This window comes from Octopus bimaculoides, chromosome 13, assembly GCF_046866305.1.
Source record: "Octopus bimaculoides isolate indiv1 chromosome 13, ASM4686630v1, whole genome shotgun sequence".
Taxonomy (NCBI): Eukaryota; Metazoa; Mollusca; class Cephalopoda; order Octopoda; family Octopodidae; genus Octopus; species Octopus bimaculoides.
The window spans coordinates 9848224-9865143 of record NC_142940.1 but is presented as its reverse complement, the minus strand read 5'-3'; the positions used below and the strand labels follow the sequence as shown (position 1 = coordinate 9865143).

The following is a 16920-nucleotide window of genomic DNA, read 5'->3' as shown; positions in this document are numbered from 1 at the left end:
GTCCTGCCGAAAAGTGGTAACGTGTACGGTTTCGATTCCTGGTTAAGGCTACATCAGTTATACGTCTGAGAAAAACACGAATGTCACAACTTGCATTATCAGAGAAACTAGTTTCTGTCGAAATAACTTATTTCATGCATGAAATGTCGATATTCCCTTTGTTTATGAATGTCGTGTGAGTTCCAAAACAGCAACGCAGTCTCTTTTCGCCAGTATCTTGTTTGTTGCTTCACAGCGATCGCCTAAAATTGATTCAAATTTTTTTCGAAATTGACTTTGTTAGTAATCTTTCCACTGTAGTAAAAGGGAAGGTGTGTATGTGTATGGGAGAGAGAGGGAGTTTGTTTATCGTTCAGTCCTAACCGAGCAGGTCCCTGTGATCAAGTATTCTAACCGCAAAAAGCGTCTTTTTATATAACAAGGACTACTTATATCTCAACCCCCACCTTTGTTTTTCTTTATAATCATTAAGGGAGAATTGGGTGTTCTTTTTCCAAGAGTTAGGGATCCTTTTTCAATTTCGGGAGTAAATCGCAAGCGCTTAAAAACCTGTAGGATGAATCTATGCTGACAAAGCGAATTTTAAATTTTACACATTGGCATGTCACATTAGCTAATCCTGCATCCAGAGACATGTTTCTGAGTCTTTGCTCGTCATCAGTCTGGAGTAGCAATGGTCTGCTAGTTGGAGATGCCTGTCAAGCTCTCGTAAATATAATAATTCTAGTGAAACACATTCACTGATTTCAAAAATAGAAATAAACATAAGGACACAGGAAATGTGTCAAAGCCGACAGGAAGCGGTACTGCTTCCTAGGGCTAAATAACAGTAGTATTATTCCCTTCATGGGACTGTCACATTAAGTTGACAGCATACTACTTTATTGCACCACTACTGCACAAATCTCTCTGAGAGATTTAGAAATGTATTATTTCTATTTTTGAAATCAGTGAATGTGTTTCACTAGGATTATTATACGTTTACGAGAACAACAATATCAATGAAAATCGATATTTTTATTTCAAGAGAGATTACTCAAATAACATCAGAAAAATAACGAAAGGAAAACATTATTAAGGGAGGAAACTTTTGCTGTAACTTACAATTTTTTTTTTTTTTTTGATAGGCATTTAATTTCCAGTTACTAAATTATAATGAAATATTTATTCTCTGTAGCTTGTTAAATTTCTTCAACGACGTGAAATTTTACAAATTCTCTCTAAAATTCGTGCTTAAACAGTTAATTCAGTGAAAAAGAATGATAGAGTGTATAAGGATATTGAATTCTATTAATCCAAAGCCTTGTATCAGAATGGGCTATGCAAAAAGCACCCAAAGACCAGGTTGTGATTTAACGGTACAGGGGTTAATATAATTGACGAAAACCTTTGAAGGTGGTGGTGATTCTAACATGACCGCAATACTACAGCTGAAACCATTAAAAGAATATTTTTAAAATAAGACATTTTTCAAATTGTCTTTGTCAGTCCTCGTTTTCTTTTTCTTTTTTATAATTTTACTTCCATTTTTTTTTATATAAACTTAAATGTTTATATATATACATGAGTAACATTTGATGCAAATGTCATAACAATGATTTTGTTTCATAAACGTGTACGGTGAGAAAACATAATGGGGTTATGTTCACAATGTAACAAGTCCACGATCAGGTTTCCTCTGTGCCAGAGAAAATAGCGCTATTTCTTCCGACTTCACGTTCTGTGTTCAAATTCTGCTAAGGTCGACTTTCACTATCATAAGTATCAGTTGAGCACTGGGTTCCATTTAATCAACTTCCCCCTCCCATCAAATTTTCAAGCCTTATGCCTATAATGGAAAAGATTTTATTAGTCAATTCGTTAACATTTAACCAATGAACTAATCGATTGTTGGATTGATAGTTCTGTTAGTTATTCAATCAACCAATCAATCATTTAAGGTTTGTTAAAAATCCTTTCGACGCCATTTGCAACCTCATCGATGACATGACTTCTCTACTTCAGATCTTCTTCAGGTTTGTCATCCTAAAGAACTTAATCTTGTTAGAAGGTTAATCTTTGTTCGCAGGCGCGGTCCCAGGAATTTTTCGAAGGGAGGGCATAAGGTCAGAAGAGAATACAATCCCAAGAGAAAAGTGCGTAATAACATTTAGAAGGGAGCACTTCTTTTCTTGAGTGGGGCACGTGTCCCTCAGCTCCCGTCCTTGGGTCCGCCCCTGGTTCGGGAAGGATACCAAAAGGATAAACAGTTTGCAGAGTCTGTAAGAAGTGACTGCAGGGAGTACTACGTATTCGAGGCGGAGAATTTAATAAAATTTCAGGAAATGTTTACATATAGGCGCTGGCGTGGCTGTGTGGTAAGAGGTTTGCTTTCCAACAATATGGTTCGGGGTTCAGTCCTTCTGCGTGACACCTTGGACAAGTTTCTTCTACTATAGCTTCGGACCGACCAAAGCCTTGTGTATGGATTTGTTTGACGGAAACTAAAAAATTAACAGTTGTTATTTAGCTCAAGGTAAATTTTTATAAAAAGGAACTACAATCAGCATGCAGTCACGCCGTGGTAACCCTATTTTTAATGCTATTTAGAATTACGTTACCAAATACGTTCCTTCTTTATTTAAGACGGTAGGGTGTACTTTAAGGGGAATTTGACAGCTATTTCTAGTAGACCGAGCGACTGAAGAACGCAAGAGTTCCCTACCTTTGCACGGCCAATGACCCTCGACACATTTTTTTTTTTAATGCCTTACTCACGGTTCCCAGGTGTTTTGAAAGGTCTGTCAACACATTAAGCTGGTTTCATTAAATAACAAGCTCAAGGCGGTGAGCTGGTAAAATCATTAGCACGCCGAGCAAAATGCTAATCGGTATTTCACCTACCGCTACGCTCTGAGTTCAAATTCCGCTGAGGTCGACTTTACTTTTTTATCCTTTCGGGATCGATAAATTAAGTACCAGTTGAGTACTGAGGTCGATGTGATCGACTGTCCGCCTTCACACAAAATCCAGGCTTTGTGCCTATAGTAGAAAGGATTAAGTAACAAACTCGTTTCCACGGGTTCATCTCTCGGGCGTGGCTGTATAGTAAGAAGCTTGTTACTCAGTCACACGGCTCCGGGGTCAGTCCCACTGCATGGCACCTTGGGTAAATATTCCGGGCCGACCAATACACAATGGAGTGCTAAAAAGTTCCTGGCTCTCGGCAAAAAGAAAATACAAGCGAGTCAGTTAATTATGATTTTTTTTTCAATATATTCCCCACTTCCCCACTCAAATTTACACATTATTGCAACTTCCCTTCAGCTTTTATAAGCCCTGTAAAAGAACTCGGAAGGTTGGGTCTCTAACCAGGCCTTTTCGCGATACTTTTAAAGCCAGGAACTTTTCAGTACCCCTCGTTTATATATATATATATATATATATATATATAAACATAATTAAGGGATCAGCAACAGTTGCTTCTTGGAGTCTCAGCATTTTAGCTGCTATTTCTGAACTTCGGTATGTGGTGAAGCAACTGTTGCTGATCCCTTAATTATGTTTATAAATGTATAAGAACTTTTAAATAAGTTCTCCACCGATAATGGTGTTTACATACCGAAGGGGTTGGTAAAAATTATTAATTGTTAATTTAATAGATTAATAAATTGATAAACCTTTACCCTTTTAATTGTAATATATATATATATATATATATATATATATATATATATATATATATATATATATATATGTATATATATATATATATCGAATCAGTCATTTGTTCCTAAGTCCGGGAAAATGCACACTCAAAAAGAATCTTTGTGCAGTAATATTTATATGTTTATCTAACCTGACCGTTCGGCAAAAGAACCGATAAAAATAAGTATGGAGGCCGATTCATTCAACTAAAACCCTTCAAGGCGGTGCTGCAGCATGATCGCACTCCAATGACTGAAACAAGTAAAAGATATACGACAAAAGGCATTTCTAATGGAGTTTTCTCTCCGAAACATCATACATTTCTTCGTCATCGCAGCAGAATAATTTATTCCATTTTGCGATCTTTATTGTGTTATCTGTTTTCGTCGAGCGGTTGTAGGGTTAGAAATAAGCTTCCGCCGGTAGAGTCGATTTGATTTCTTATTTCCCGCCACTAATATCGTTGACGCCTTGATTTTCTCATAAGTGGTAAGGTAGGGCGCTTCCTACTACAAGAAGGAAGCTTTTGAAGATTGAAAACCGGGCTGGTTATTGAATGATTTTAAGCCTTTGTGCAATACCGTGATAACAGAAGAATTACATAGATTCAAATTCTGTCGTGTTTTCTCATTTATAAAGAGGGGACGGCGAGTTAGCAGAATCGTTACCGCGCCGGACAACACTGCTTAACAGCATTTCTACCGGCTTTTCGTCGCCGAGGTCGTCTTTGCCTTTTGAGGTTAGTAAAATAAGTACCAGTTCAGCATTGGTTTCAAGGTAATCGTCTCGCCCCTTTTCTCCAAAATTTCAGACCCAATACTTGTAATAGAAAGGATTAAGCGGGGAGGGCAAGCAATTTTACAAATTTGTTCTTACAGGAGGGAAAGGAGTATTCAATTTCAGTTGTATGTGTGTATGAGTGTGTGTGTGTGTGTGGGGGGGGGGTATAGAAAGCAGACGCCTCGCATTTATGAGCTTGAAAATCTTAAGTGGTGGAGGCGCAATGGCCCAGTGGTTAGGGCAGCGGACTCGCGGTATTAGGATCGTGGTTTCGATTCCCAGACCGGGCGTTGTGAGTGTTTATTGAGCGAAAACACCTAAAGCTCCACGAGGCTCCGGCAGGGAATGGTGGCGAACCCTGCTGTACTCTTTCACCACAACTTTCTCTCACTCTTTATTCCTGTTTCTGTTGTGCCTGTAGTTCAAAGGGTAAGCCTTGTCACACTGTGTCACGCTGAATATCCCCGAGAACTACATTAAGGGTACACGTGTCTGTGGAGTGCTCAGCCACTTGCACGTTAATTTCAGGAGCAGGCTGTTCCGTTGATCGGATCAACTGGAAGCTTCGACGTCGTAAGCGACGGAGTGCCAACAACAACAACAACAACATCCTTAGGTGTTTCCTCATTACATGCAAATATGTTTTCAACCGAAGTGGGGATAAAAAAAAAAACCCTCATCCAATTAATATTGAGTTGTCTCCCTTGTACTTTTTTTTAATCACGTGAACGTTGCTGGCCTCACTTTGGTATTGTGTTGAAAACATGGCGTCGGAGATGTGTTTCAAGCAAATGCCGACTGTTCCTTTTGTTGTAACGCTACCACCGACTCCTGCCACAACCATATCTATGCATCTTGTTAAGTATTTACCACCAGTGAAACCACTTTTCTCTCCTCAAACAATAGTACCTTCTTTGTTAAATGTTTCGTTGACTACCGCAGCAATTTTCACCTGTGCCGTTTCCTCCTTCTACTACGCCGTCGCCGCCGCCATCACTACTCCTGCCATCATCACCGGTCAACATTGAAAAAGGGACAACATCCAAATATATACATACACATATACATACATACTTTATATAGATATATATCCTCCATCCATCTATCTGTTTACCACAGCAGAAATTAAACACATACATGCTCTCTCTTCTACTGATGCCTATCATATACACTTCTAGTGTACACACTACAATAGTATCTCACCCCTAACAATTTAGGCAATAATATACATACATACATATAAAACACACACAAATATATATTTGGCTGCCCCCTAAATATATATATATATATGCACAAAATATGATATATTTGTATATTGCACTGTCTGTATAAATATATATATATTTATATTGGTTACAAGTTCTCTTCTCATTTAAATAACATGAGTAAAAATATTTGGTTGCACTTCTTAATTTAAATAACTTTAAACTGAAAAAGAAAAAGAAGAAAAAAAAGGAAACAGCGTAACTGTTTTTATCTTTCTCGCTCCAATTCACTGTTATATCTTCATTGTTATTACTTTTTTTTATTCTATTATTTATTATCCATTCTCCTCACTTTTTTCTTTATCACATCTGGAAAGTTCCCTGTTAAAGATTCTTTTTCATTCCCTTAAACAAACAAACAAAAAAAAAAAACTATCTCAAGGTAAATTATTCCTTGCCTGCGGAAACTTCTAAATAAAGCGAAAGTTTTGTTTTCCAACCGAAAGCAGCATTTATCCCACCTTTTTATTTTATATTTATATTTGTAGGCGCATGGAAGCGTTTGTCATGTAATATTTTTTTTTTTTTAATCTGCTTTCAATCATTGAATTTGTTCGTGTTGTTATTGTTTTCTTGAAGAAAACAAACAAGGGATCAGTGTATACTTGATAATAACCAAAAGGGGGAAAATACAAATTCATCAAAATTAAATCAACAAGCAGCTTGTTTTTAATACTGCAAAGTGATAAACAATTGAAGTCAAATATTTCACTGATAAAAAACGATCAAACATGGATCAAGTAAATGAACTCTCAACCCAACCTATGACCGACGACAGAGACGAGGGTGGACTCGGTCAGGGAGACGTGTCTCCTCTGGACAGAGAAGCTCACTGTGGGGGCGACGACGACGAAGAAGAAAGTGAACTTGGAACCACACACTGTGGCTTGTCACAGGACTATGCAGAAGACCACGGAGACGAAGAACACGACAATTATGAAGAGGATTATCGTCGTTGCAATGAAGATGGGTTAGACGAATTCGAGTACGATCAGAAAATGGCCTCGATGCGTCGAGAATTCGAAGAAGCTGACCAAGAGTCCAGCTACTATCAGCCTGGTCACTTGGACTTCATTAACGACGATGAACCGCTGTCATCAGCACTCATCTTCCGACGTGTTGATTCCGACCAAATTGTGTACCGTCGCCGTCGGGCGAAGCACGTCGGCAAGTATTTGATGGGTGATGTTCTGGGAGAGGGCTCTTATGGTAAGGTGAAAGAGGTATTGGACACTGAAAACCTTTGCCGGAGGGCTGTTAAAATCCTCAAGAAGAAAAAACTTCGGAAGATACCCAGTGGAATTAAGAATGTTAAAAGGTCGGTATTACAATTCTATTTGTATTTATGTGTATTATGCATGTACTTCTGTAAAGTATGTAGGTATTTATACATATATATATATATATATATTCGTTCTGCCCTTGTAAATAAGTCATGTTTGGATTTAGGGAATTACTCAGTGTTTATATGACAGACGCCATAGAGTTATAATGGGGCTAATGCAGTTTCGCAGCCCCGTTATAGTGTAAGCCCTATGCGGCCGGGTTCACTTTTTCTTCAATTTCCATTTCTGGTTATAATTCTTTCATTTATCAATGCCGTCTTGAAGAGGTATCGCCTTCGCAGTTCCACCTTACCATTTCACATTTCTACTCACGCTCTAAAGCCTTTTTTACATATAGGGTAAATCACTCCCCACCGTGGAAATGCCAAAAGAAGTTGACCTGATAAGCATGCATGTAACAAATACATTTTAAAAGAAAAAAAAAGTATATACCTCCACCCCCACACCAATTTATGTATGTTTGATGCTAAATATTTGACTCACCACCAAAAAAAAAAAAAGAGAGAGAAAAGGCCCCAAGTTTAAGGTTTCTATTTATTGTCCCCTGTAATTCATCTTTTTGAACTATTTTGATATGCTGGACAAAATTTTTTACAAATTAAACAAAATATGTATATTCCTAAGGTTCAAAGCCAGATGAAAATCCCTTTATTTAAAAAAATGTTTTTACACATTTTTCTCATTTTTCACTTTTGCATCTCTACTGGCTTATTTATATACCCCTACCCTCTTACTGGTATTGTTATCTATAACATTGTGTATTGTGTAGATGGCTAGGCCCAAGGAAACAGTAAACATGAAACCTCTTGTTTTTCCTCGCCCCTTTTGGGCCTTACACAATTCTGGGGGTCTGTTTGGTGTTTGTTGTATTGTTACTTGTTGACAGTTTTATTTTGAATTTGTGTATCCTGAGATGTGTGTGTCGTTGCTTTATCTTGTAAAATAAGAGCTTTTTTTAACCCCCAGGAAATTATATTCTTGTCTTTCTTCTCTCTCTCTCTCACACACACACAAAACAAACTGTTGAGAATTGTCAGAGACAACGAATTTACAGTAAAAGATTTGAATATCGAATCGATCTCTGGTGTTCGATCTGTTTCTTAAATGGCAGCAGAGCGAGTGAAGCAGAGAAGCTACAGCTTTGCAGTTGGTAAAGTGTTAAAGTGATCGAGGGTTTATTAGTAAGGTTAGACTAGCAAGATTAAACTCGGTTTTAAATCAGAATGAATTGGGGGTTTTTCTAATCGATACTTTATCATTTAAGCGCGTTTTTTTTTTGTGTTTTTGCTTTAAACAATCCCCTTGTAACTTTTTTTTTTTTATATATTAAGCATTTAAAAAAAAGAAACGGTCGTTGGGTTTCTCTTCTGAACGTTAGGCATTCAAAAAAAATTTTTTTTTTCTTAAATGTGAAAGGAGCAGGTATTATGGCTGTGTGGTAAGAACCCGACCACAGGGTTTGGGGTTCAGTCCCACTGCATGACACTTTGGGCAAATTTCTTCTGCTATAGCCGCGGGCTGATTAAAGATTTATTAGTGGATTTGGTAGATGAAAACGTGAAAGAAGCCCGTCGTGTGTGTGTGTGTATATATATATATATATATATATATACACACACACACACCATTATTGTGGAGTTGTAAGCACAGCATGGTTAGGCGGTGAAGGAGTTCACTTTACAATAACGAGGTCCTGGGTTCGTTCTTGCTGCTTGGCATTTTAGGGTAAATCTTGCTATCTAAGGCCTTTGGATACACCCATACCTTGTAAGTAAAGCAGGATGGATGGAAAATGTACAGAAGCCTGTTGGACTGGTGGTTCCTATAATTCTATAGGTTAAGCCTTGTATTCACTGTCACGCTGATTCACCTGAGAATTACGTCAAGGGTGTATATGGCTTTGGAATACTCAACCACTTACACGTTAATTCGGGTGCAGGTTATTCACTTCATTGAATGACTGAATCCTCCTCGTCGTCGAATGAAGGAGATCCACCAGCATCACAATGCAGAGCTATAAAATTCAACAATATTTGTGTTGTTCATTTCTCCTTTTCACCTGACTGTGAGAGAATTATCTCATAATTATTTCACTGTTCAACAATAAATAGCAAGATCTGAAGAAAGAGGTGATGGTACGCACCAGAAACAAATAATTTGATGCAGAGCTAAACAACGATAAGAAAACCTGATGGTGTCCTTATCTAATAATAATGTTCTAAAAAGTATTGATAAGGACCAGAGCTGGATTAAGATTTTTGTAAGACCCTGGCTGCAGGTATTATGAAGCTCTTAGTATTGGAGGTCCCTAGGTGGTATTGACAAAGATCCTGAAACTTAGTGTCTCCTTCCTTAAAAAAGCCCTGATCAGTTAGATAACCAGCTGACATTTAAAAGGATAAAGCATCTTTCTGAAACATATAGACTCATAAGGCTAGTTTTCTGGTTTCTGTGGTGTATATGTTCCCCCTGGATAGGATGCCAGTCCATCATAGGATTACGCATTTTCGCCAGCTTAATGGACCGTAACAACATGAAATAAAGTGTTTTGCTCAAGAACACAATGAATTACCTCTCCCAATCTTAAGTAAACTTTTGATAGACTTCTGCCTCTTCTGGTTTTTACGCTCCCCTTATTTCTCTCTGAGCCATGGAGAAGAATTTATTTACAATAGAGATATGTAATCTTTTAGTTAAACCCATTTGACTTGGTTTGGCACCAATAGGGAAAAACACTAAGGACTATTAAGCTTTGATCTAAAGAAAGAAAATGCTATTTCTGAAGTGTCTTTGCATGTTCCTACAGAACATCATAAGCAGCAGCATCTAACTTATTTGTCCTTCATTACTAACTAATTTCACCCCAACCTCATAATGTTTTCCTTTTCTTTTCAATATTACCTTGGAACCATTGTTTCATTGTTATCAACATACTTCAGCTAGCAGTACTTACCTATGCCTGGCTTCTTAACATAGCACTACTCTGGTTCAATGTTTCTTCTTTCTTTTTCCTTTCTGTTGTTATTTATTTATTTATTGATTATTATTATTATTATTATTATTATTATCATTCCCCACTCCCTTCCTCCCTTTATTCTAAGCTGCTTCGTTTAGTAAGGTAGTTCTTGTGTGTACTTTTAGTTGTCGTCTTGTGTACATGTGTGTGTGATATAAAAACTTGTGGTATGCGAGCTGTTCTTCTTCGGTGTCTTACTAATTAGTGAATTTACTGTTTGTTTAAGTAGAAAGGTCACTGACACAGTAAGGAAATTATTTGCTTATGATTTATATACTGTAGAAATAATTATCCCTGTTCTGCTATAGTTTGTGATTCATATACCATTGCTTGTAACCAGGTCATAACTTTTATGATATGTCTTGTGTGTGTGTGTGTATGTATATATATATATATATATATATATATATTTATTTATTTATTTATTGTGCAGGTATGGTTGGGTGGCTAAGAAGCTTGCATTCCAACCATGTGGTATCTGGTTCAATCTTGCTGCATGGCACGTTGGACAAGTTACTTCTATAATAGCCCCTTGCCAGCCAAAAGAAAGATGTCGTCTTGAGTTAAACTTAGTTTATTTCCTAACATTAACAACCTTAGAAATAATACATTTCCAAATCTCTCAGAGAGATTTATGCAGTAGTGATACGATGAAGTAGTTGTATGCTGTCAACTTAAAGTGACAGTCCCCTGAAGGGAATAATACTACTGTTGGTTAGACCTAGGAAGCTGCACCACTTCCTTGGTCTAACCAACAGTAGTATTATTCCCTTCAGGGGACTTTCACATTAAGTTGACAGCATACATAGTGTATGCGTTTTGTTTAAACACCCACTCGCTGCTGGATAACATCCAGGGAAGGGTCCCTACACAACACTGAGTGTTAAGGAGCACCAAGTATCCAAGATCAGGCGAGACAATTCGCCCCTAAGTGATCAAGAATAGTAGATATCGATATTTTGCCTTCATTGTGGCTTATCGATACCATGTATTCAGATCACCTCGGAACAAAATGAATTGCTGGTCTGGGGCTCTTGTGCAAATAGAGGGAAGTCTCTTTACTGCACACTCAGTGTCATATGGTGAGGTTAAAGAAAAGCAGAGAGAGAGATGATGATGACAGTGGTGATTGGATAGTGAAAAATGTCTTTTTGTTATTGAAGTTAGTTTTTTATATCACCTGTCACTTAATGCATGTGCATAAGTGCAATTCCGTGAAATATTCACGCTTATTTACGTGGTAGATATATGCAATTTAACTAAAGGTTGTATCATATGTACAGGATTTTTATGAGTTCTGTGAATTAAGTCTATAAAATTGTGCATAAAATATATAAAGCGTTTTTATAAAGTGCATTAAGTAATCATCGTATTCCAATTTCTTTCACTTTTCAATGAGTAGCAGATGAGTGACTATCTTTCCATACAGACACAAGACAGGCTACACTTTCGGATTTTTTGGATAAAGTTTTCAGAAATGACCCAATAGGTTTACCATTAATTCTGTGAAATATTCATGGATCCTGCTACTCATTTTGTTTTAACATCCACTTTTCCATGCTTGCACGACTGAGATGGAATTTACTTTGGCAGATTCTCTATAGCCCAGTGCCATTCCGGTGGTCAACCCTCACCTGTTTCCAAGCAAGGCAATATTTCCTTATGACCTGGCATGTTTTTACAGACTTTTGGAAATGAAGGACACCGCTCGTATGACGGTGACACTCATTTACAGCTATTGCATAACATCAAGTAAAGTAGGCACTGGAGCATGCACGCACACACATGGTAGGCTTCTTTCAGTTTCCATCTACCAAATCTGCTCACAAGGTTTTATGTCAGTCAGGTGCTATAATAGAAGATACTTGCTCAAGGTGCCACTCTGAGGGAGTGAACCTGAAACCATGCCATTGGGAGGCAAACTTCTAAACTGCACAGCCATGCCTGTGTGTGAGGGTATATACACACACATGCCTGTGTTGTGTACACTCTATATTTGTGTTTGAGTCAAACAGAAAATCAAAATTCAATTGCATTGTTTTTTTGTTTTTTTTCTTCCCCTTTTTTCCCCTCCCCATTGCTATAAATAGTATTAACCTTTTCAAAATCTACTTTTGCATTGCACAGTTTACATCACAAATTTATCCTGCCCAAAAAGCATGATGGGAATTTGGCACAATAATAGTGGGAGAAACAACTGGCCTAGATACTTTGTTAACCTAGCTTGGTATCTCATGTTTCTGCCTTGGTTCTTGCTGGAATCAAAACTGCAGGGTGAAGTTAATAGAATTGGTAATTATAGCTAGTGTGACTTGATAACAAGGACGTTGCAGCTTGTGGCAAGACAGATTGATAATATTCTTTCAGTGAACAATTCCAAGAAGGAAAACTTTGTTATTGTTTAGCCACAGGTGAACCACGATAGAGCAGACCTTTGATCAAGGGCATTTCAGATGTGGCCACCCTGTATTTCTTTTTCATACATGTTGGAGACACTGAACCACATAATCCAACATTTTTTTTTTTTTAAGGTGGTATGATGTGGTTTGAGGGAGATCTGGCTGTTATTTCTTTATTGCCCACAAGGGGCTAAACATAGAGAAGACAAACAAGGACAGACAAAGGGATTAAGTCGATTATATCGACCCCAGTGCGTAACTGGTACTTAATTTATTGACCCTGATAGATTAGCAGATAAACTATTACATTGACTAGCTCCCTATCCTAAGCAAAAAAAAAAAAAAGCGCTAAGTCTTGTGCCTATAGGGCTTTCCTATAAGGTGTTATCCACCCCTGATTGGAACTCTCCTGTATGACATGTACGCATGCTCAGTGACTTGCTTTAACAGTTGCAATCAGCTGAATGCACATTGCCAGTGACATTTGACATAATTACCCACACTCTGTGGTCAGGATTCTTTTTTTGGTTTGATGTCGGTATCGAAGGGATTACCAGACACCGGACAATACAGTGAGAGCAGCTTTCACTCACATCGTGGTATTCGATGCTGTGTACGTGTCTGTCGTAAAATATGCCACTCCTTAACTGTTGCTTTGCTTTCATCCGTAGCACGAGGTAATTATGTCATTATCTGTGAAATTCGGCAACTTACAAAGATCTTTAGATCAGGCAATACTTCACCGAGAGGAGATATAAGCTTCTGCTTATTCCTGTCTGAAGTATCGTCCGATACTTCAGACTTATCGTCCGATGAATTTACTTTGTTAACATTCTTCATCGACAGAATTTTTATTCCTTTCAACCTTTCAGTCAAGTCCGCCTTTCTTCCAGTAACATACTGTCCATATAATCTTAAATATTTCTTTAACTCAGGCACAATAAGTACTTCGATAGCTGAATCATCAAGCTGCTTTATATCCATGATAAGACGTAAAACAATAACAATAGCGTGGGTAGCCTCCGGAAGTTTAATTATCTACATGGAGCGCCGCCTAGCCAAGGGAGATAACCTACTTATAGGAAAGCCCTATAGTAAGGGAGGATTATTATAATTGAAGACAATGGTCAGTAGAGCTCTAGACAATGCACTACTTTGGTGTCTGGTCATATCCCCTTACTTCAAATCCCATCACATTCAGTCTTGCTTATCTTCTCCTTGGAGGGTCAATAAAATAAGTATTAATCAAATACTGGAGTGTGGCCATGCTGGGGTTTAGTCCCAAGTCATCCTTGACTGAACAGGCCAATGGTCAAAAGCATCCTGTCTGTGCTAGGATATCTTGGACTACATTATCTAATGTGTTCATTCCTCTTTTAAAACAATGGGTATGGAAGGAGATTTAACAATCAGAGTTGTTAAAATAAAGTATCGGTCAAGTACTAAGGTCATTGTATCGACTTATCCCCATTATTTAAAACTTTCAGGCCTTGTACTTATGTTAGGAAAATTTAAGGACAGCAGATTGACAGAATCATTTGAATGTTGGACAAAAAGCCTAGAGGTCTTTCATCAGACACTGTGTTCTGAGTTCAAGCCTCGCCACGGCCAACTTTTGTCTTTCATCCTTCCAAGGTCAAATATCACGCCAAACAATGTCGGATACAATAACTCAACTGTTTTCAAAGTGAAATCAGGTGTTTTAACGAATGTACTAATGAGATTTGGGTTCAAATTTACATTTAAATAACAATGGGTACTCTCGGCCGGTTATGGCCAGGTTGGGCTTATGAACCAAAAAGTTTTTCGGCTGGCTACGGCCAGGTTAGTAACGAATGGGGTTGTTCTAATTGATTAACCCCTATTTTGGACCTTGTGCCTATAATAGAAAGGATCATTATTAAAAGATTGTTGTGTTGGGCAACTCTGTGGAAGAGAATGCACTACATGATGCCTGTTGTTTTTTTTTTTTTAATACAAATTTCTAACCGTAATTTGTCCATCTTTCAAGGTCAGTCAGATAACTACAGGCATGGCTGTGTGGTTTTGCTGTACATGGTACTAGGCTCAATCCCACTATATGGCACCTTGATCAATTGTCTTCTGTCTTATCCTTGGGTTGACTACGTCACTGGAATTTGATAGGTAGAAATTGTTTCGAACTCTTTGTATATGTGTGCAGTTGTTCATCATCATCATCACCACCACCATCTGAAAGTGTGTTTATCCATGCTTGCATGGCATTGGTCAGATGGAGTTTATCAAGACTGATTTTCTGCTGCCCAGCGCCATTCTTGTTGCCAACCATTACCAGTTTCCAAGCAATGTTATATTTCCCCCAATGGCCCAAACATGTTCTGGCAGAATATTGGAAACGAATGACATGTCATTTGCAACAATCATGCAATGGCTAGACAGTTAGACAAACACGCACACACACATACACACACAAAGGGCTTCTTTCAGTTTCTGCCTACCAAATCCACTTAAAACGTTTTTGTCTGACTTGGGCTATAGAAGAAGACGCTTGCACAAGGTGCTGTGCAGTGGAACTGAACCCTTTACCACACGCCCATACCTGCACCTATGTTATATAAAAACTGGTGCCATGAGTTGGTGTGCTTCAGTTCCCACATGTAATGTGCCCTCAGGAAACTAACCTGCTGTATGGCAGTTTAGAGTGTGGACGTGTAACTGTAAATACATAGAGATGCCATAGAAGCATAACATCTTATTGGGCACCAAGCTCTTGCATTTGTAATGTTAGATGTGACATGAGACAACAAAAAAGAGGGTGGGGGCAGTAAAGCAGGGGAAATAATTCCCTACTACTTTCGAAGGGAGATAATTGAAAGTATACTAAATATGGTTTGTGCTGTAATTTTTGTTGGCAAAATGAATATGTAGAAGTATTTAAGAGAGATAAGGTAAATTAATGTACAGTTAATTAAATAGACAAGTAATTAACTGACTGAATATGTAGATACGTAATTAAATAATTGATTATATGGAATAATGTTAGGGCATAATAATGGAGGTACTCAAAGAGGAAAAGCCTGCAAGATGAGGTTGTGAAATTGCAAAGTATTTCCATGTTATGTCCTCCAGATATGATTTGTGCAAAAGTGAGTGATCTTTGGTTTTAGGTATATATATGTGTGTGTGTGTGTGTGTGTATATATATATATATATATATATATATATATATATATATATATAGTGAGAATTTACAAAAAAACAAAAGATGAAGACAGGTGTGTAAACAACAAACAGATGTATTAGTTTAACGCTCGGGAAGTGAGAAGGTCTTTTACATTTCGAGCCTATGCTCTTCGACAGAGAGGAACACAGAAATAAGCAGGGAGAGAAAATAGAAAAAGGTTTAGTGGCTAAGGATCTATCATGGCAAATGGTGCTTTTTACGTGCCACCAGCACATATATATATGTGTGTGTGTGTGTGCCAGTGGCACGTAAAAAGCATTATTCAAGCATGAGTGTTGCCAGTGCCACCCAACTGGCTCCCAACTTGTTAGTCAGTCATTGGACTGTGGCCATGCTGGGGCAACACATTGAAAGGTTTAGTTAAACAAATGAGTCAACTTCCAGTACAAATGTTTACATTTATATGTCATTTTTCAACAAAAAAAAATCTCTAAAAAATTCTGGAAACGATCTCATGTAATTTATGCACCCCGCAAAGTTTATTTTAGTTTTTGTGAAAGAAATGCGTAAATTACATGGTTTTTTTTACAGTAAGTGCTAGTGGAGTACTGATGGTCAAAGTAGTTGACTTGCCCCTCCCCTTAAAATAATTGACCTTGTGCTGAAATTAAATCTGATTATGCAGGTGGGAGTGTGTCTCCTTGTCATTTGCATGAAACCGATCTACTCAGTGGTGTGTCGTATTTCATAGCTTTTGTCAGTCTTAGGTTGTGCTTCTGGCATCAAATCCTTATCGGATGTTAATTAGTACATTGACAACTTGGTCTAAAATTACCATAGACCAGCCTAAACATAGCAAATTTCCTACACATAACATTAGACCTAAACACATAAAAACACTTTGTCTATATGAGCTGAATGAAAAAACAGTAACCACTCTGCAATTATTAAAAAGCTCACTGACAATATCAGTGGACACATTTCCAATATATTTAACCCTTTTGTTACCGTATTTCTGTTGACATATGCTGCCTTTGTTTCAATTAATTTTTAAAACAATGAATTATTTAGTTAAATAACTTTATAATCATTAAGCTGGTGTCTGGAATAATTTAGCATAAAATTTGGATGGAAGATAATAATTTAGACTACTTTAAAACAGTAGTAAGTTTGTCATAGAACTTGGGGCGGTCTTAGGCAGATTGGTATCAAAAGGGTTAATAAGGCTGCTCCCTGCTATAATAGGACATTAACTCTTTTG

At 37.6% G+C, this 16920-nt stretch overlaps 1 protein-coding gene across 1 annotated transcript in view; it reads left to right on the top strand.

The window, feature by feature from the left end:
- Positions 1–5214: 5214 nt before the first annotated feature.
- LOC106876647 (serine/threonine-protein kinase STK11) overlaps positions 5215–16920 on the top strand; it is a 36574-nt gene continuing 24868 nt past the window's right edge. Inside the window, exon 1 of the mRNA XM_014925301.3 lies at positions 5215–7053. Within this exon, the coding sequence (XP_014780787.2) occupies positions 6467–7053 (587 nt within the window). The 5' untranslated portion in view covers positions 5215–6466. The remainder of the gene's footprint in view (positions 7054–16920) is intronic.